This window comes from Carcharhinus amblyrhynchos, chromosome 8, assembly GCF_965287045.1.
Source record: "Carcharhinus amblyrhynchos chromosome 8, sCarAmb.v2.hapA, whole genome shotgun sequence".
In the NCBI taxonomy this organism is placed as follows: domain Eukaryota; kingdom Metazoa; phylum Chordata; class Chondrichthyes; order Carcharhiniformes; family Carcharhinidae; genus Carcharhinus; species Carcharhinus amblyrhynchos.
In genome coordinates, this window is record NC_137331.1 from 4,718,077 (window position 1) to 4,740,527 (window position 22,451).

Below are 22,451 nucleotides of genomic sequence, written 5' to 3' on the forward strand. Positions count from 1 at the left end.
CCCTGCTCTGTTGCTGCTGCTTCTTTAAAGTAGTTTTCTGAATTTGTCTTTTCTCCAATGGCTTAAAAAGTCTCTATAGGAATGTCTCAGACAGCCCGAAAAACCCAAGTGTAACTCCAGTCTCAACTTATACCTTCAGCCTTTGATACATTTCTCTGTACTGCCTTCAGCACTTGACTGTATCCCTCATTTATCAGAGATGTGTATTCAAGGTGCATTCTGACAGAAGTGGTATTTAGTTTGATCAAGTCCTGTGAATTATACACTATTGTTTTTGGCCATGTAGTTTAACATTCGATGAGCTTTGATGACTGCTGATCTGAAATGCTTGGAAAAGATGTGCATACCAACCTTCTTGGCCATTCCAAATCTGCTAATTAAGTTCAATGACTCATCCATTTTTCCTTCCTATGTAATACTGAGCACTTGTACACATTAAACATTATTTGTCATTGTTTGGCCTATTTGAATTTCATTTTACAAAATTAAGAGTTACAAAATGGCTCTCAGTTCTTCTCTAGATTTACTTCAATCTTTTCATCTGGAAATAGCCAGGGTTTCTTCACAGTTTTCCACTGCAGGATAATAAAAAAGAACCAAAGTTTTTTGGTGCTTGAATGGTTTTGACACTTAGTGTTTGCTTTGAGAAACAGCATAAACAAGTGCGCCCATTGTTCCAAATTTAACATGCTTATTAGCTGTACCAATATTGTAGCACTTTTAAGATTAACACTCAATCTGAGGCTGAGACACTGTTGCACACTTCTAATTAATTGAAAATGTTAGAGCTGAAAGCACTGCTTGTAAAAATAATTTGTAGTAAACTTCACTTAATTCCAACCAACGCCTTCCCACATTGCCATCTGAATGCCAGCTTTCCATTTTTTGAGACCATGAGGAAAAAGTCTATTATAAGATCTTTCTGTAGGCCATTGTGAAGACTGACCGGTCAGCGAAGAGTAAGGGGTCAACGTGTGCCCATCTTCTGAAGTTACAGTGCTGCCTTCTTACCACAGGTCAGCATAACTTAGCAGTCAGCGGAACTTAAAAATAAGCAAACGTTCACTAAGATCAGTTTGTTCGTCGTGTATCAAGTATCAAACTCAAAAGTGGCTGGGGAAATATGCTCCAATGTAATAAATGGCTTAATATGTTCAACTAAGGCCAACAACCACTCTAAGAACATTTTAAGTACTCTAAAATATACACAGATATTATTGCTTGGGCATGTTAAGATGAACTTGACAAATCAGTGGTGAGTCAAAACCCATCTAACTAATGATATATGATCTCTGTAATGTTCAGCTATGTATAGCGCACCATAGCCTGGATAGAATGGACATGGAGAAGATGTTTCCATTTGTAGGACAGACAAGCATCCGAGGGCACAGCCTCAGAGTAAAGGGACAGAGTAAAGGGGTCTTTAGAACTGAGATGAGGAGAAATTTCTTCAGCCAGATAGTTCACTGCCACAGAAGGCTGTAGAGGCCAGGTCACTGAGTGCATTTAAGGCAGAGATAGATAGGTTCTTGATTGGCAAAGGAATCAAAGGCTGCGAGGAAAAGGCAGGAGAATGGGGTTGAGGAACATATCGGCCATTGGAGCAGAGTCAATGGGCCGAATGGCCTAATTCTACTCCTGTATCTTTATGGGTCTCATTACGGCTTAAAACCATCCACTTAACCTTTCGTAGGGACCGGAAACCTGAAGTGTTACTAAAGAGTCAATACGCCAAACAAAAATAAAGAATATCTTACAGACAAAACAGTTACAAAAACAGTCCCAGGGATCAGAATCCATGTACGGCAGTTTTTACGAGTGCTTAGTTACCCCATGACAGATAGCCTGCCTAGTCCTGGAAAATCTGCTTATTGTCACCATCTGTCAACAGCGTTCTTCTTCAAGCAGCGATATGGGCGGATGCTGTGGATTCTGCTGTGTGTAGGCTCAGTCGTGACTGCGCTAATGAGACTTTTGAAAAGCTACTGATCTGTTCCTGCCACAAAACCTTTGGTTGTCACATAATATAAAGTATTGAATCTTACTTACAAGAGTTTTACAAAAATAACCAGTTTAAACCAGAATATTGACAGCGGAGAAGAATAATAAATGCAGGCCTCCAGGCAACAGCAAAGCTCTAACCTGCTTCAACACCTACTGTAGTCCTTCAGAGAATATGGAAGTGCTTGTAAAATTAATAGGGTATTGACTGCTCTCGCACCTTGAAACTGAGAGTTTATTGCTATTCAAGGGCTGAACATCATAAGCTTATCAGTTACACACATTTCAGTTCCAGACAATTAATTGCAGAAACCATCCTCCAGTTTGTATTTTTCCAGATAAACGTGTCCGCACTTAAGTTTTCTGCGGGCAATTACTTCACCGTTTGCAGAGAGAACTCAAACGGCAGTTGTGACGTGAACGAAAATCGTAAGCGGGGCGAAAGCAAGGAGGTGGGCAGGAACAGCTTGCTCACCGCATCAGGAAACTTCACTTGAATACTTTTGGTAAAACTTTATTATTCAAGTTTAGATGTAAATGACCTCATTTCTGTCTGAAAGAGTTTTCATGGACGATACAGAAAGAACGTGTAGGTGTGATAAAACAAAGAAATAAACATCACAAAATTACATGCATGATGAAGGTCAGGAACATGTCCCAGTCACTTTAAAGGCAGAGGCAGTGGTTCCCGCTGCTTTCCTCAGGATTTGGGTCTTTTTAAAACAATGGATAATATTGAAAGATTTGGAAACCAGAAAAACTGTAAAAGCTATGATTCATTTTCAGATTCCTAGAATGATTTGTTTTGTTTTTAAATTTCAGCTCCTGGAAGCACTGCCTCTGCACTGAAACAAGACTGTTTTTCATTATAAGACTCATGTATGATTCCACTGGAAAATGCAATAAACAAAGTCAACAGTAAACAGCGATTCCAACATCACTTGATAAGAACCATCAACTTTCAAACCGTTTCACTTGAAACATAATATTGAAAAGCAATTAACAAATGTGCATATAGTCTTTTCAAGCTTAACAATATGAATTAAGAGCTTTGATAGATAACACAAGGTACATTAATATTAAGTGGAATGCATAGTGCTACCCTCTTTTCCCCCTATTTAAGCATGAAGATACGTTCAGCTACTTTTCATCCATACTTTGCATTAGCAACGACCGTATTTGTTTCATCTTGGTATTCAGGGCTACTAGGTGAAAGAAAAAAAAATCTAAAGAAATAGAAATAGGTGCTTCATTACTTATTTTGCTACATTTGCACATGTAAACAGCTAGAAAAGAATCAGTATTCTGACTCTAAAGCATAATGCAATATTTTTTGTTGCATACTTTATAGAAAAAAATTATACAATGTGTCAGGCACCATCATTTTCAAATGTTTTACATTTACTCTTTTTTAGAAAAATAATATTCTGATTGTTCTCCCAAATTCTAAAATGCAACATGTACGCATTGTGTTACAGTACTAAAAAGTTCTATTCTTTAGGTTTGCAATTTTTATCAGATTGCACATTTCTATGCAGGCCCCTCTGAATGTGTGTCATAAAGTCATACTTGTCTGTACAGAAATGCTGGCATATGCTACACTGGAAAGGTCCACTTTCACCATGGCAACTCATATGCAATGCGTACATCACTTCATCCATAAACAGAATGCTGCAATGAACACACTTCGTCAGTGATTCATCTTGCGTGCCTTGGTCCACTTTGTCCGGGGATTTGACCACATTCTCTACGCTCTCCTCCGCCGTGGTTACCGAGGCGTTAACTTTGTCCTTCGCGGCGTCGTTTGCGGCTGGTCCTGACCTGGAATGTTTCGTGGCCAGATCCAAAGGAATGTCATTATCAGAACCAACAGACGAGAAAGTCGGAGGCAGGTTAAAGGCAGGATAAGGCACAAAGTTTTGGCAAGGGTTTGGTAGGCCAGGCACATGGTAGTGTGGATTCCCAGCGACAGACAATTTATATTTACTCCAGAACCTCAGCCAATCTGCTTCATTTTGTAAATCACTATGCACAAACTGAAATCCAAACAAAGGATACTGGTACTTTTCAATAGGGCTTCCCGGAGGCGAGTAATTTGGGTGCTTTGTAGGTCGAAGGTATTTTTCAATCGGGCTTCCGCGTTCCGAACTTCCTTTCCCTTCTGCTACAGGCAAACAATTTCCTGGCTCTACACTGCTTTCCTGAGGGCTCTTTACTTGAACGTGCAGTGGCTGCATTCTTCTGTGAAGGTCCACAGTCTGGCCAACCACTAACGTGGGCTGGCTCTGGTGTGACTTATTCACCGACCCATAGAGATCAAGTTTGCTCAGATTAGGCTGCTCCCGGTGCTGACTCTCTGCCGAGTGCTCCTCCGATTTCCTTTCTAGCGAGCTGTCGTTCAGTTGCTCCTCGTTGCCCACTCTCTGCTGCTTATTGACTTGCTCTGGCTGGAGTACCTCCGGGTTAAGACGCTTCCTTGTCCGTCTTCGGATGATCTGCTCCCCGTTGCTTTGCTTTATAATATTTAAAGGGCGCGGAGTCTAGAAACAAACAAAGAATAGGCAGACCTTAATTTAGACTTGCACAACTCATGCTATTTATCATTAATTGTAACTCGCTACACATTGTGAGGACTGGAAGAGAAGTCTTCATTTTGGGGAAACAAACAACAAGTTCATTCAAGTCCAGAAAACAAGGGAATTTTACATCTATATAACTGATCTCATTTTTTTTGCATAGCAGGTAGTACAAGTTCATACTTGCTCTATTTGTTTAAAAACACCTTGCATCAGCGTGAAGTAACCAGACAAATAAATAGATGGATTTGGAACAAAGGATGGGCAAGGTCAGAACCAGAATTCTGACGTGATAGAACACAGATTAGGAAGACACATTTTAATTATTTGCCTTTCTGAAGAAAATCAGGAGTCTGCACAACTGAAGATGCAGTATTAATTGTACTTATAGCCATGACTCATATGATAACTGTGAACACACTCATCATAGAATCCCTACACTGCAGAAGGATGCCATTCATGTCAGCGCCGACTCTCTCACAGAGCATCCCGCCCAGGTCCTATCACCTATCTACAGTGGTGAAGAACACACTGTACAACGGCTGCAGATGCACTCAGTGCAGCATCAGCAGGAAGGACAACTATCGACCGAGAAATGGGCAACATGGACCCAAGAAATGCAAAATTACTGAGTGAATCAAAGTTGAAGTGTTGCTCACACGGGATTTTTCCTCAGGCTTTGGGACCCTGCTGTTGGGACAAAATCGGGGTCCTGAGCCCACCCTTACTAGCGACAGACCCAGTAGCGCAATCTTGATTAAGAGGGCCTCTTAACTTGCTTCCTTTGCTCTCTCTGTCCTCGCAGCTCTCAATGCTGTTGACCCAATCAGGAAGCTGATAGATCTGGAGCCTCGGCAACCCCATCAGGAGAGGCTGGAGCTGCCAAGGCAGACAGGAGCCTCCGGGACACCTTCAACACGGAGATGCTCTCAGAGGAACGCACTGAGTATTCAGATTATTAGGGCCGAAAGTGGAGGGGAAACCCCCGGAGGTGTACTCTTTGAGCTGGAGGTCCACCTTTCTTGCCAGAGGCTCCCTCTTTTGGGCCACAGAACTTCTGGTTCTAATCACCTACCCTGAGCTGCTGTAGGGTAACCATCTCCATGAAGCTGGAGGTGTCTGCATTTGGAGAAAAGCTGCTCCAGCAGTGGTTAAAAAGCCCCCAGTTGGGTGAAGATAATCAGCTTACTTGTCTACCTGTCTTTCAGGCAACTGATCTGAGCCCATGCATTACCTTAGGAATCTTCTCCACGGGTGCGAATGCATTGGGGAGCCATCCCAACGCAGCTCCTCCTATTTTCCTGTCCCCCTCCCCCCACCAACATCAAGACTGGGAAAATTCGGCCTTTATTCTTTCATGGGATGTCGGCATCGCTGATTTGTTGCCAATCTCTAATTGCCTCTGAGTTTCTCACTTTTGGAGAATAAAGCACCTTGCTGTAGGTCTGGAGTCACATTTCCAACGGCATATTTCCTACCTCAAGGACATTAGTGGGTTTGTACAATAATCAATAATGGTCCCATGGTTATCACCAGACTTTTAATTCCAGATTTTTCTTGCATTTAAATTTCACCATCTGCCACGGTAGGATGTGAACCCAGGTCCCCAGAGGACTACCCTGTGAAGTTGAGTGACTAGCTGAGTGACAGTAGCACTATGCTGCTGCCTCCTCTGTAGCAGTGTCAGTATCTGTAGGTGTGACACTGATAAGCCTCAAAGTCTATGATGCACATACGCATTAGATGGTGTCCACATTAAAGGGAAAGCCTGTTCCTTCCCTCAATCCAACCCCATTCCCTCCAAGTCAACGGATGGCCCTGGGTCATTGGAAGATTTTCCTCCCAGCTTCTCGCTGCTTCCTGGAAGGTAAAGGCAGGTTTGGTAGTAAACGCCCAGTGAAATTTTCCCAATGAGACCATGGGACATTTCCTAACTGCACCTTACCGTGTCAATGGGTTTAGTGAGGAGAAACAACAAGCTTCCTTGGGAAATTCCAAATCCACACCAGATAACAGGGAAAGACTCTGTTAAGCCTGAGAGTAGACATTATAGACACTGGAATGCAAAGGTGGATGTGGACAACTAACCTCTTGAGGGGAATTATACCTCCTGACAGGCCACTAACAATACTTAGGGATATTGATTCAGGCGAGACTCCTATACTGGGTCAGAGTAGCATAACTTTGCCCCGATTTCCTTGGTTTTCAGTGAGGCTAAGTCATGAGTGATTTCCCCTTTTGGTGTCAATGCCGTGCCCCAAATATGATTATGATCCAGTGCCCCACATGAGGGGTGGGCAGGTACATGTCCATCTCTGAGGCATTCAGGACATATATTCTTATGCATACAGCAGATGGAATGTGTGTATCCATTGGCAATGGGGACGGTTAACATTTTTGGAATTCTATGTTCAACATTACTGTAAGTGCAGCTGCTGTCCCCTACAAACTGGACACCAATATCCAAACACAATTAGTCAGAGTTAGGAGACTGACAGAGAAAGCTTTCTGTACTCTATACTGTTAGGCATATCACATGCCACTGAACGGCTGAGTCTATTTTGGTAGCTGGATGAATTGCTTGACCCACTAAACAGTTTGAAACCCTCAACGGTGGGCCAGATGGATCCCCATCCACGTCAAACTGAAGCAATTCATCACCATATAAGCACAAGCCTTTACGGACCATGCATTGTGTCTGCCTTATTGCGAGTCGTGTATATCAGCGAAGCCTTTTCTATGACCTGCAGAAACAGCAGCCAGCTGTGATCAATTTTACCTTGCGTCCGTACGTGCTGTAAGCAGCAGGACAAGAAATCCAATAACTAATCCATCTTGCACTCCTTATGCAAGAGCAAATAATGCCTCAGCAGCATCGAATCACTAGTTTGCTGTTGTTACTGCAATGAAAGACTAGACTTTTAACCAACATTTCAATGATTACTATCTGCTTGTGTGAACTCTCATCAAAAAAAATTACCGATAAACCTTGAACAATGCAATGTCAGATTGCGCAAGAGTGCGTAGGGCCAGCTTGGAGGGGGAGGAAACTTGCTGGATCCAGCACCACTCGGCCCATTTCGCCCATCAGCTATTTTGTTTGGTTGCATATTTCATGTGAATAAATAATACATCCACGAGATTTTGCTGAGGGAAATGTATTTCATCTGAATCAATATGCTACATGAGAGATCACTAAGACCTTGATGGGAGAGGATAGAGACAGTCAAAGATGGTTCTGGCACTCGAGACCTGGCAAGATTTGCAAGATTTAAAAACATATATTTTTCACTTTCAACTTCTCCCCAGAAGTACTTTATCCTCAGAGGTTCCAATATTTGCCAAAAGAGGCTTGTGGGGGAGGCAAGGTCAGAAAAGACGCTGCTCGGGGATGAACGGGGAACGGCAGGTACTTGTGAAGATTTGAGCAGGTTGAGTGATACCATTGTGGACGGGTTCCCAGGCAGGGAGGGTGCGTAGGTCGCAAGGCTAAATATAACGTACTGCGCGAGTGGATTTCTCATGCTGGGGCTCTTGAGAAAGAGTCCCAGTCAGATTATTAATCATCAATGTTACCTTACCGAAAAGCTGTTATTCGAGCTGTTTGCATTCCACTAAATGGATACGAGAGTTGCACTTTGTAGCAAAATAATCATTCGCTTCAATGAATCACTTGAACCACTCTGCAATGTGGAGCTCCTCCAGCACTGGAATTATAGGCTTAAACCGTTTACATTCTATAATGGATCCAAAATATTGGCATCAACTGCGAGTTCTATGCTTCCCCCTTATTATCAAGGGAAGTGACCTCCAGGTTAGCAATACACAAAGACCCGCTTAAATGGATTCGACTGCTTAAGCGGCCAATCTTAACTGGCCTGCAGCAGGGAAATATCTGTAATTCTGAAACTTTGTACGCTACCTCATTGCAATGCCTCCAGTGGCATGGCTCGTCATAGTATACAAGCCCATTTCCAATTTGTATTTAACATGAGAATATTGAGTATTACACAATGTGAAAATTTCCGAGGATATCTTGTGATATTTGCTTTGTCATGTGCAAAAATAATTTGTTTGTGACACTGTTTGTGTATGGTTCAGCTCATCTGCTACTGCAACCCTCATTCGTGACTTTATCACCGCAATGCATTCCTGGACGGTCCCCCACATTTTATCCTCTGTAAACTCGAGGTCACCCAGAACACTGCTGCCCTCGTCTTAACTCGCAGCAAGTCCCATTCTCCCCATGTTCTCTACCCTACATTGGGTCCTGGTCATGCAACATTCTGGGCCTGGTTTTCTGGCTCCACCAAGATCTTGCCCTTCCCTGACTCTGTGCTCTCCTACAGTCCTTGAAGTACTTTGGGATATCGGCGTTCCTCTAATTCTAATGCTCTTAAGCAATCCAGATTTTGGTTGCTCCACCCCAAGCTACCACTCTTTGAAGCCCTCCTTAGGGTCTTTTGACCAAATTGTTGGCCATCTGAGCTGATTCTTTCACGTAGCTTGCTATCAAAGTTTGTCTTTGATGCTCCTGTGAAGGACCTTGGGACGTTTCATTCAGTTTGAGGCAGTATATTGTCACTGTTGAAATGAAAGCCAGGTTTTCGTTGCTGATTCTGCCTCATCCAATGGAAAAATACATGTTTATATGTCTAAGTGAATCAAAGCAGAACGCAGTGCTTGGGTAACTTAATCTAACATTGTTTTGATGCTGCAGTATTTAAAATATTATGTAAGTATCCATGTATTCTCTTAACGAAGCATTTTCTATCACCCGGACTGACTCTGGGTTCAGGGAGAACCCCTGTTCCAAATTGCCATCAAATGTCAACTTCTGGAAGGTCATGTGAGTTGACATCAAGCGAGAACAGGATTAACCGTAGTCATGATGTTTCCCATGGAGGAATAGTTTAGTAACACTAAGTACTGTGAGTGTCTTCATGCTGGTTATGAGAAACCTTGCCTGCTGTCAATGTAATTCAGAAAGTCACAGGTACATTGTCCGCAATTTTCCATTCATGGGATACAACGAATGGAAAATCAGAGCCACCGCTCCTGAGGTTTTCAGATACACACTGGCAGCAGGCGAGGTTCCTCACCACCAGCAGACACTTGGGAAAACCCAGGCCTTGGTGTCCAGGCTAACACACAGAGAACAAAAAAAGTGCTGGAAAATCCCGGCAAGTCTGACAGTGTCTGTGGAGAGAGGACAGGGCCGACGTTTGGAGACTGGATGACCCGATCTGCCGAGATTTTCTGTTCTTGTTTCAGATTCCACCATCCACAGCATTTTACAATGAACAGAAACCTGGGGGCGGGGGAAGGATGCTGGAGACAGAGCCTTGACCTACACCATCCAAGTGAATGTTTCAGAGGAGAACACTAAAAAAGGTGGGCAGCAGAATCTTCACAAATGGTCCTGAATTTGACTTTTTCTTTCTATCACCTCAAACCTAGAACAACCATTCAAAATGCTTTATTACCATTACTTGACAACAATTCAAACAGATAAGCCCAGATCTTTTTTTTAAAACTGCAGTGCTTTCTTTTGTAATTGCTACATACATAATGATCACGTGTTATATGATACCACAATCTATCCCCTCATTGTTCAACAAAAGGATTAATATATAGGTCATTCCATCAGAAACAAGGTCACAAAATACAGTGTAACCCTTTTTACTGCAGTGGAAATTTGGCAGTGACATCCACAGACAGCTTAGTTATTAAAAGTGTCTCAGTGTTCTTTTCAGGTTCAACAACAACTAGTTCTTACTGACAGCAATGCTGAAATGCCAATGAGAGTTCTGGTAGCTGCCCTGAGGAAAAACAGAATTGCGTGAGATCATTTTACTTGGATTGGCCGACTCGCATGCTGTGACAGAAGGGAAGGAGAAAAAGGAACAAAAAAGAGAGGAGGAGGAGGGAAGGCAAGGATAAATGAGAAGAAGAAAGATTGATCAAAGCAACCAAAACAGATGCATTAAGGCAAGTACAGTAAGAAGTCTGACAATGCCAGGTTAAAGTCCAAGAGGTTTATTTGGCAGCACTAGCTTTTGGGGTCTCAAACTAGGAATTGAACCTGGCATCAAACCTGGGTCCCTGGCACTGAGAGGCAGTAGTGCCTACCACTGTGCCACCCTGCCCTCTCATAAGGAACTTCTTTATGAAAAGCGTGAAACATGTCTAGATCCTTAAATACTAGTTGGGTTTCTGTGTCAATGGAATTGTGGCAGAATTGGACAGCCAGAGGTGTAGAGCTGGTCTGAAATTTTGGGAACACATCATCAGTGTGGGCAGAAGATGGCTGGAAGGGCACAGAGGAGCTCGTTCCAACAGCAGTGTGGGAAACTGGACCATGCATCATGAGAGAGGAAGAGATCCTCGAACAGGAATGGATTCTGCTTTCGTATCTCAGCAGCCAAAAGGAAAAGATAATTGATCTCTTCTGGGTTTGATTACCTCCATTCATTACAGGTTTGGGGCCTTTCTGAGCACACGGCCGCTTTTGATTGATAAATCTCCATCGAACCTTACAAAAAGGTACACTGGATGAATTCCTAGGGTTGCACTTGATATCTCCCATTCACGTGGGAGCAGCATAAGGGAGACATGCACACATTACTCCCAGTCCACCCACGTTTCCTCCTCCACCCCATGTCACTAGCAATTCGGAGCTTCTTCCGCAGGGTAAAATCCTAACAGAGCTGCGTTCTGCCTCCACAACGTGCATTCTTTCCAGTACCCAAAACTGTTAGAGAAATTCAACATACTCTGGGATTTAAAACACTAATAAAGTTTACTAGAACCAAGTGGGTTAATTTTGGATAAGAATTACAGCCTATGTTAAAAAATACTAGACATACTGTCTGCATAGAAACACATATAACCACATTAAACATGTATTTTGGATTTGAACAAATATTTTGGATTTAAATATTATTTTGGATTTGATTTCTGTACACTTTGGCCAAAATGCAGGCTGCCTTGAAGCATAATGGGAAAGAAGCTAGCTAAGCAAAATTGCATTCTTTTCGAACAATGTAGGCACAGAGTACAATTTGTTATCAGTGTTGGTCAGGGAAAGTGCAGGTTCTCAGATTCTAAAATAGGATTATTCATTTTTACTGATAAAAGTAGGTCATCAAAGCAATGCAAACAGAAATTTTTGACCCTATGATTTGCGTAATAGAAGTTGCTAAGAGACAGGGCAGGGGCAGTGGGGGGCGGGGGGGGTGTTGTTACCTCTGAACTCTATAATTAGCATTTTAGGAGTTGCTAGGAGACCAGACGGGAAGGAGGTTCTGGATTCTATGGACCAATGAACTCCCAATCGTGTCAGGGGGTGGGATGTAGTTGGCCAAAGTACATGGCATGCATTGACAATGATTGATCTGTATCATTGATGGTTGGTTCATATCCAGCGAAGATGGAGCAATAAGTGGGAGAAGCTAACTTTGGAAATGTATCAGTGTGTTGACAAACGCAACGTACTTCAGAAATCGCAGTCAGACTACCTGACTATGTATTTTCTCCCAGTACCTATTGGTCAATAAAAAGAAACATCTTTAACCAGGATACTGCCTTTGTGAGTCCTTGTATCTGCTAAAATTTGGTAATACACGGTCTCTGAAAAACCCCCACTGCAGTCACAAACATTACAGGGCTTAAAAAAGCATTTCAACGCTTAAAGCAGAGAGTTAGAACATTAGTGGAATGTACTTTAGTAGGCTGAGTCGCTTTTGTCATCTTTTGACTTACGTTCAATATCACAGCCAATAGCAAAACTGTCACATAAAGTGTTCCCGTACAGACTAATAAAATCTCACTCCAAACGTCAACCACTGCCATTCTTCCCTACAGTCAATTGCTAACAACCAGGCATAAAATTCTTAGACATTAATGGTGATCACTGCTATTGCCAAGTTATTACTTCCAGCTGCAGACAATACATTATGAAATGCAAGTGCCAAAGTTTAAATAAAATAGAAAAGGCTGATGTAACAGCCAGCTCAGAAAAGTGGAACATGTGTCTCACAACTAGATGGTAGAGTCATTTTTTGTACCACTCATCACTCAAATATACTTACAGGGCAGAAGTTGCGGACGCTGGAATCGGAAACAAAAACAGAGAAAGCTTGAAAAATCTAGTGGATCTGGCTGGGACTCTATTCACTGCTCCCAATACAGTCTCCTCTAAACTGGGGAGACTAAATGCAGACAGGGTGGCTACTTTACAGAGTACCTTTGCTCAATCCACAACCTTCCTGTTGCTACTCATTTTAAATCAGCACCTTGCGACCATGCCCATCTGTCCAGCCTTGGCCTTTTGCAATGCTCCAGTGAAACTTAATGCAAACTGAAGGGACAGCATCTCAGCTTCTGATTACGCACGTTACAGCACTTGGGACTCGAGATTGAGTTTGACAACTATAGACTGTGACATCTCCCCTCTCTCTTTACCTTTTTTAATATCCCAACCACTGTTTTGTTCTGATGCAAAAATCCTTCCTCCCTCACCAGGCCATTTATCACTTTTTTTCCATTACTCATCACTGTTCCAGTAGTTTCACCCACTCACATCTAATCATATTTTTCCCCTCGCTTTAACTCTGGAAAACAGTCAGGTGGACTCAAAATGTTAACTCTGTTTTCTCTCCCTTGGACGCTGCCAGACCTGCTGAGTTTTTCCAACTTTTTCTGACTTTGACTGAAATTTAGTTTTCGTTTAGTTTTAGTTTATTTATTCGTGTCACAAGTAGGCTTACATTAACACTGCAATGAAGTTAACGTGAAAATCCCCTCGTCGCCACGCTCCGGCTCCTGAGGGAGAATTTAGCACGACCAATGCACCTAACCAGCATGTCTTTCGGACTTTGAGAGGAAACCAGAGTACCCGGAGGAAACCCATGTTCACCTGGGGAAAATGTGCAGTCTGTGACCCAAGCTCGGAATTGAACCCAGGTCCCTGGCGCGATGAGGCAGCAGCATTAACCCTTGTGCCACCATGCCGCCCCACATTGGTGCTCTTCCATGAATCGGAGAATAGACGGAACATATTCTTGTAGGTACCGATCAGATACCAATGATACAAATAAATTTTGCCTTTCAAGTTTATTGGCCCAGATTTTAAGACTCTCAGCAGTGAAGAGGATCAGAAGGACCTTGGGGTCCGGGTCCATAGGACTCTTAAATCAGCCTCGCAGGTAGAGGATGTGGTTAAGAAGGCGTATGGTGTTCTGGCCTTCATCAATCGAGGGATTGAGTTGAGGAGTTGGGAGATAATGCTGCAGCCTTACAAAGACCCTAGTCAGACCTCTCTTGGACCACTGTGCTCAGTTCTGGTCGCCTCATTACAGGAGGGACGTGGAAGCTATTGAAAGGGTGCAGAGGAGATTTACAAGGATGTTGCCTGGATTGGGTGGCATGCCTTATGAGGATAGGTTGAGGGAGCTCGGTCTTTTCTCCTTGGAGAGACGAAGGATGAGAGGTGTATAAGATGTTGAGAGGTATATAGATCAGGTGGATTCTCAGAGGCTTTTCCCCAGGGCTGAAATGGTTGCTATGAGAGGACACAGGTTTAAGGTGCTGGGGAGTAGGTACAGAGGAGATATCAGGGGTAAGTTTTTCACTGAGGGTAGTGGGTGAGTGGAATCGGCTGCCATCGGTGGTGGTGGAGGTGAATTCCCTTATTCATTAAGGAGGGTATTCTGGATGAGTACCTGGGACTTAATAGGATTGACGGTCAAAGATCAGCCTGGTGGGTATGGATATGATCGGCGCAACTTGTGGGCCGAAGGGCCTGTTTGCGCTGTAGTTTTTCTATGTTCTATTTCAGGGTCACGTGGAAGGCAAGCACTTGGTATTCTTCACACTGACAGCCACCTACAAGACTTGACCACATTCTGAGGGTTAACATTCACCATGGCGTCCTCCACTGGAGATCAGTGGCTTGTGCCAGAAGGGTAAGAGTCAGAGTGGTTCTTCGACAGATTGGATTGAAGCATCCTCACACAGCCATGCAGAGTCTCAGCCAGGAAGTGTAAATTCAAATATTTAATTCATTGCAAAAATCATGCACAGAATGCATATTAAGGAAAGAAATTTTGGATTAAGAACGAGTCAGACAAAAAGAGCCAGGAAGAGTTAGTTGAAAAAAGCTTTAGTGCTAAATCACCAACACAAAATAAATACTGAAAGAATAAAACTTAACACTTGTAAAATTAAATTATCACTGCCAAGGCTGTTTGGCAGTAATAAGAGAGCACACCATTAAAAATAAAATCACTTACACCTGAATGTACCTCCCCAAATTTTTCTACTGTCTTTCACAGGTAATTAGTGGGGAAGTACAACAACCTCACATCCTTACACAGATTTTAATGTGAATTCGATTGGCAAGATACCGGTGTTACAAAGCTTCTGGAAGAGCAGTTTAAAAATTAGACTGCACTTCCTCTGTTTCTTCATTTAACTGTGCGATGCAAACTTTCAGCTGCTTCTCAATTTTCTCCATAATAAATACGAATGTTGAGAGCCTCAGTATTCACACATAACTAGACCAATGTATAAGTGCTCAAATGTGAGAATTCTCATCACAAAATAACTGGGCCTATCAGTAGTAGTGATGGCAATCCAGGCAGCACGAGAGCACCAGAAGAGGAAGACAGGTGAGGCTCATGCTCAGATTGGAAATAACAAATTTGTGGGGACTTAAAACAAGATTAGTAGACTTGCCAGCTTTAGCAAGAGAAAGCCGTCTCCAGGAAAACTTGCACCGTGAAAGACATTTTTGGAACGAAAGGTTTTCAGATTGAGTAAGGAAAAGATCCAAAGTAAACCCTCAGAGGAATCAGTTTGGACACATTTTAGGAGAAAACCAATCTAATGACCCTCGAACCTAAACTATTCCAATGTTATCCATATGCCTTTCCACTGATCATTTGAACACCCTTAAAGTTGGCGAGTCCACAACTGCTGCAGGCAGGGCATTCCACGCCCTTACTACCCTCTGAGTAAAGAGCCTACCTCTGACATCCGTCCTATAACTACCACCCCTCAATTTAAAGCTATGTCCCCTCGTGTTAGCCATCACCATCCGAGGAAAAAGGCTCTTACTATCCACCCTATCTAACCCTCTGGTCATCTTGTATGCCTCAATTAGGTCACCTCTTAACCTTCTTCTCTCTAACGAAAATAAACTCAAGTCCCTCAGCCTTTCCTGCTAAGACCTTGCCACCATACCAGGATTGAGGATTCTTTACAGGATTTTAAATCCACAGGCTGAGATGAGTACACTGGGCTTGGCCAGAGTTTAAACAAGCAAGATTTTGGTGTGAACATTGCTGTATTTGTTGGAAAGTTAAAACGGCTATGGCTTTTTCTGAATATCTTTCCTCAAGAGAGAGCTATCATCTTTTCAGTTTACCAAAGTTAATTTAAAAACAGTGGCAGAAGAGTTGGAAATAGATTTAAAAGTGAAGAAAGTAAACAACCATTGAGGTATTGGCTCGATACTGGGCCTTGAGGAAGAAAAAGGCAGTCCAGATAAAACTCAGTGTGTGTTGGCTAGGACCCAGTGCAAATGAAACAACCGGAACTGGTGTCAGAGGAATAAGGAAAGAGATAGACAGCAGGAAACCCAAAACCAGAAAATCCCACCTGAGTCAATGCACCTTAGCATTGTTCCTTCCATTGCTACTTCACAGCAGGACAGGAAAACTCTGTCCCGAGAGTTTCAAAAAGTAAAACAAAGAGAAACTCGGAATTGCGAAGCAAAAGCAAAGTCAGGAAATTTGAACTGGACAGGCTTCAATGACGTGAATAGGGAGTAGCAGGCAGACTTGACAATGGGAGTGATTTAACTCCTGCTTTTGACTTGGCAAGAATATTTGCCAAGTTACTAAATTCAGTGAGGAAGGAATCGAAATGTCGATGTAAATTACTATGAAGTTAGAGTAGCCAAAAAATAATTTGGGCAATTCTATCTCAGTGTTTTAGCAGAAAAAGCCTTGTGGAGGTTCATTCAACCCTTCAGGGTGAACATTTGCAGACTAGGATATAGTGAAGGTATCTGTGTCTTTGTGGATGAGATTGTTCCGAAAGCTTTTTGACAGAACTTAGCTGAGGAAGAGACACAATCAGGGTTTTGTGGAATTTGCTAGAGAGAAGAACGATGTTTGAATGATGGTACAGGGCAATGATACTTGATCAAGATTTTCAAAACCTGAGAAAGATGTTACTACTGGAAGATTTTGCCAATGTTATTCATTTAGGGGTCAGATCCAAGCACGAAAACTATCAAGTTTTTAAAATAATGGAAGCTTTCATTAAGGAAGCAGCAAACTTTTGCTTGCAAACCCACAGAGAAGCTGGCGGGATAAATGAGTTGATAATGAACAAAACAATATTTGGGGAATGGCAAAATTAATAAAGATGCTTCTCCGACTCGGGAATGAGACAAGGTGGGAAATAAATACAATTCAACGAGACCAACGCGTTACTTTTACCATAAGGTAAGGTGAGAGTGAATGCCGTTGACATCAAGGCAGCATTTGGCTGACTGAAGTCAGTGGAAATCAGGGGAAACGTTCTCCATTCTCCAAGATCATTCAAATAAATCTCTTCATGAGTTCGCCCCAACAATCTTCAGCTGCTTAAGCAATGACCTTCCCTCTGTCATAAGCTCACAAACGTGGATAGTTGCTGAAGAGTGCATTATTTTCGGCAGCATTTGAGAATCCTCAGATAGTGAAACAGTTCTATCCATATGTACTATGATCTGGGCAACATTCAGGTATGGGCTGATAAGTGACAAGTAACATCTTGCCACGCAAATGCCAGGAAATGACATGACACAAGAAGAGAGAATCCAACCATTTCTCCTTGCCATTAAATGACGTTACTGCTTCTCTGGCTAACAATGCCCTGAAAATTACCATTGACCTGAAACTGAACCGGACGAGCCGTATGAGCACTGTGGCTACAACAGCAGGTCAGAGGTTGGGAATTCTGTGATGGATAGCTCACTTCCTGTTCACAGTCAGGACTGTGACTCATGATGCAAAACCCACCAATTCACTGGAAAAGGGCGGCTCCAACACCATACAAGCAGCTGGACACCATCCAGGACAATGCAGCCTGTTTGACTGCTACCCCAACCAGGATTTCAAACATTCAGTCCATGCACAGCAGCAACAGTTTGTATCAATTACAAAATGCACCGCAAAAACTCATCAAGGATTCTTCGACAGCACTTTCCAAAACTGTGACCTTTACCATTTAGGAGGACAAGGATAGTAGATGCATGGGAACACCAACAACTCAAGCCCCCTAAAAGGCAGGCCATCCTAACTTGGAACAATCCTTCACTTGTCACTGGGTCAGAGTCCTGGAACGCCTTTCCAAGGGCAATAAGGGATGAGCAAGAAATGCGGGCCTAGCCTGCGGTGCCACATTCAGTGAAATAAATAAAAAAGTCAAAGCATATGAAAGCCAGCTGCAAGAAATTGAAGACGAAGCCAGTAGCGTTTGTGGGCGTGTCTATTGCTTCTCCAGAAAATGCTGCATCAGTGAATGAAACTTGTGATGAACTGACATATCCAATATATTTACAGCGAGTGTAAATCAGGACATAAAAGATGATGGGAGTTCTACATGAGAGTGCAGTAACTCTGGTTGGGGAGTCAAAAACGTCATCATTCTTTGCATTACAGGATGGGTACAAATAGTTGATGTCAGCAAAAGACGTACTTTCCTCCAGAGAGTTTTCTAAATATAAGTATATTGACATAGAGTATTGACAGAAACCGTTTGCCTTTTCCATTGTGTAAGGTGAATTTAAACTGTGCTTTGATCAATGGGGTTGTTATTGTTGGAGAGATGTTGAAATTACCTATTAAAGTTATTGACTTCATGACAGGGAAAGACCTAGCGGGAGATAGAATGCTGACATCTCCAGGGATGGTAGGCAAGTCCATTAAACTGACAGCATACAAAAGAAATCAGGGACTATTTGTAATCCCGCTGTAGAGAGTTTTGTTTTGACTAAAGATATCTCCAAGGAATCAAAGTCCAAACTTCTGAAGTTGAAAGTATACTGGAGCTTCAAATTGACAGAAAAAAAAAACTTTGAACCATCTCGTAATGAGCTGAACTTGCCTGCAGACCCTAAGTCACAGGTGTTAAGATGGGATTCAGCTGCAGAATCTCATGCTAATGGGGAAAGAGACAGTGCTTTCAACCACAATCACTTGCCTCTAAGTGATCCCGTTACTGTGAAAGTAAAAGGATAGATGTGAGCCTGAGAATGGAAAATAAAACTTCAAAACGAAACTGCTGCGACTCTTGTTCAAAAGAAGTTGGACAAAACTGGTTCTGAATGGGACGGTGGAAAACAAAAATAAAGTTAAAAGAATATCAGGATTTAAAAAAAAAATCAGAATCACAAAATATCTCAATGAGATTTTTAAAGCAGCAATGGAACTCAGTAATCCTGGGTTTAAATAGGAGAAAGAAGACATGGCTAGTTTGCTGAGTTTTAAAAATGTGAATATGAAACAGTCTTCTCCTAAAGAGAATGACTGAGTTAAAATGGCAACACCCTGATGACAATGGGTCTCCTTTTGACACTAAAAAGAATACTGAATCCAGAGGGTCAAAAGCTGTTCCGACCGAGAATTTGTTTTTGTCTATTGTTTACACCTGTCAGTACGCAGAAGCCAGGGGAACTATCAGTAGTCAGCAATATTGTTCCTGACAAAGTTAACCAAACCAGACCAAGGATACAGTTGTCTAACCAAGGATTAGGAAACAATGTGAACTTTAATCACCATGAGAAAGGAGATATACTCTGATGCGTCTTGCAAAGTGAAGCCATTAGCAGCTAAATAAATTCTCAACGTGAGAAGAACAACTTTAAAATTTGACATAGTGGACTTTCGTTCCTAATCATTACAGGCATTTCGTTGATACAGGTTAAACTTCATGATGCTGCCAAGGTGAACAGTTTAATCGGAAATGTGACTGCACAGGGAGGGGGGGAAGATTATTGCTTGTACTATATGTAGTAAGTGAGCTGTTCAAGTGCAGAGAGTGTTATAAGTTGTTACATTTTGGATTGTCATCACTATGGTGTGAACTTCACATTCTTTACAGGGCAGGTATTATAATTATGAGGTTTATAAGAGGAAGAAATCACCAGAAAACTCACACCATGAAAGACAGTTCTGGAGTTTAAAGTTTCCAGGCTAGAAAAGGAAAAATTCAGAAATAAATCCTCAGAATCTTAGTAGTATTTTGGACAGGTTCTGGGAGAACTGAATGACTCCTTAAAGGACGGTGTGTACCTGTGAAGTGCATGGATATATCTTCTATAAAGATAGTATTTAGTCAATAGTGACCTTAGTTTTTTGTTACAATAAATGACTTAGTCCATCAAACCTCACTTTATCATTCTTTCAGCCATTAACTGGAATTTTCTACTTCTTTTTAAAAAGCCATCAGTCGAAATGAAGATCATAACAAAAGCAAATATATAGAGTAGACTAGATAGGAGGGGAAGGGAATAGAGGGTGACAATGGTATATGGGAAGATGCTTGAATGAAGCACAAATGCCAGAATGGGCCAAGTGGCCAGTTTCTCTGCCATATATCCGGAGTATGGATACCTATGCAGAGAGGTTCACAGATTGCTTTGATTCTGTGGGCAGAGATACACAAAATGAGTCACAGAAACTTAAAATTGTTAACTTTTGACTGCTTCCAAATCCACAATTAACAGCTGCCACGAAACGCTCCACTGAAAGTAAGTTAAGTGTTAAAAGAACGTCGCAAAACACTACAATAAATACTTCTGTTCAAGTTTTTGACTTTTTTCCATTCAAACAACCTTCTCTGTTTTTCATCTGAACTAATTAAATGCAACAATACACACATGCACGATTTGCAGTTTTAGTTGTAGCTTAATGAAATACATCTGATTTTCAGGTGACCCATAGTGGGAAGCCCCCTTTAAGGGAATTAATTGCAGGGAAAGCAGTGGGATCTGATCATATGGAACTGGATCACATCTGGCCAATTTAAATAACCTTTGCAAACATTTCCCCAAACAACGAATGGGTTCGTCCTACCGAATGCAGCTTCTGGTACAGGCCACATGCGTTGCATACATATCCACCGTTTGCATTCTTCCGCCAAAGAGAGGTCTTTGTGGTCAGGCAGTTGGCACAGAAGACTCCAGAGCCTCTTCGTCTCTGCAACAGCAAAAGGTCAAAGGTACATCATGTGATCTGTGAAGTTAGAACAAATCAACACAAGAGTTTTGTTTCCCTTCTGGCAGCAATAACCAAGGAAACAAGTTGCTCACACTAAGGTCATTTTTAATTGTGCTTCTTCACAATAATTGAGTCTCGTTATAATAAATCAGTGACAGATTTAGCATAGAAATCACAGAAAAGCATTATGATAGCAAATGCAAATTCCAGCAAAGGTGCTCAAATTAATTTGTCTCGTGCCTTGCAAAACGTTCATCGTTTAAGCCAAGCTCAACTAATTTCGATTTAGCAGCTCTGCACGTAAAAAAAACTGGCAAAGCAATTTAATTTGGATGCTTTAAGTATAATGGTGAGAGGTGTACCCTGCTTCAACTTTAATTAACTGTTTGTCAAACTTTAGCGATGAAACAATGCAAGTGGCCCGCACGTTCCAAATCCAAGAGTTACAGCCCTCACGTTGCAAATAAAATTGTGTGTTTTTAATGACAGCTTTTCAAATGGCAGTGACAACTGTGGAGTCGGTATTCTAAATAGTTCAATATAACTGGTGAAAAGTTACAGGATGAGTTACTGTGCAAGGCACTCAAGCACAAACATATAACCAATCCCGCAGCTACTTGCCCAGATTCAATTTTAACCTTCTGTCCTGCCCAGGATGGAACTTAAAATCTCATTCGATTTATTAACCTTTATCAATCACTTATTTTCACATCAGCAGCATCGACCACCTCTGCTACCACCATTCCCCCAATCCTGCACCCCTTCCCATTCTTCCTCCGTTATCAGATGGGACTTATTCAATACCTTTCTTATTCGGTCATAGCCTTCATTCGTCATCTCAAATGATTCAATCTGACATTCACTGAGATGTGCCAACCTATCGGTCTGTAATTAAAGACCTATTCCGGCTCGCTCACAGGTCAAATTATAAATAACTAATACTCACTTGCCAATTCCTTCATGGGATCAAATTGCTCCTCTCTGCATCGACAATCTCCAGTTCTCTGACTCCAACCTTCCTTGGTGATAAAGCCTTCAGTGGTCTCAAACCCACATCCTAAAACCTTCCTCCTCTCTAACTCTCTTCCTATCTTCACTTCTCCTGACCTTCCTGCTAAGATTTCGAGTCTCCTCTATGAAGCAACTCAAAGTCTGTTGGCATGTTGACAGCAATTTTTTAATGCATGAACCTACATTTATGTAATGCCTTTCTTGACCTCAGGGTATATTAAAGCACTTCACAGTTTATCAAATATTTTCGGAACTTTGGTTATACCTGTACTGTAGGAAATGTGGCAGTCAATTTGGGTACTGCAAGATGCCATAAACTGCAATGTGATTTTGGCCAGATAAACCTGTTTGTGATATTGGTTAAGGAATAAATATTGACTGGGACATCAGGGAGAACTCCCCAGCTCTTCTGTTAATACTGCACTGGAAACATTTACATTTACCCGAGAGGACAAAGGAAGCCTCAATTTAAAATCTCATTGAGAGAAGGCATTTCTGATGTTGCAGCACTCCCTCATTACTGCACTCAAATGTCAAGTCAGCTAATGTGCTCAAATTTCTGGAGTGGAATTTGAACTTACAATCT

The 22,451-nt window shown here is 42.0% G+C and overlaps 1 protein-coding gene across 10 annotated transcripts in view; it reads right to left on the bottom strand.

Moving 5' to 3' along the window:
* Positions 1 to 2,258: 2,258 nt before the first annotated feature.
* The window catches only part of trps1 (trichorhinophalangeal syndrome I), a 207,256-nt gene continuing 187,063 nt past the window's right edge, over positions 2,259 to 22,451 (bottom strand). For 8 of the 10 annotated variants that reach the window (XM_080193567.1, XM_080193569.1, XM_080193568.1 and 5 more), the window contains 2 exons: positions 20,711 to 20,833; positions 2,260 to 4,541 (listed from right to left, as the gene is read on the bottom strand). In XM_080193567.1, coding sequence (XP_080049693.1) covers positions 3,492 to 4,541; positions 20,711 to 20,833 — 1,173 coding nt within the window. In that variant the 3' untranslated portion in view covers positions 2,260 to 3,491. Of the gene's footprint in view, positions 4,542 to 20,710; positions 20,834 to 22,451 lie in introns of all 10 variants that reach the window. The other 2 variants (XM_080193561.1, XM_080193560.1) reach the window with 1 other exon arrangement.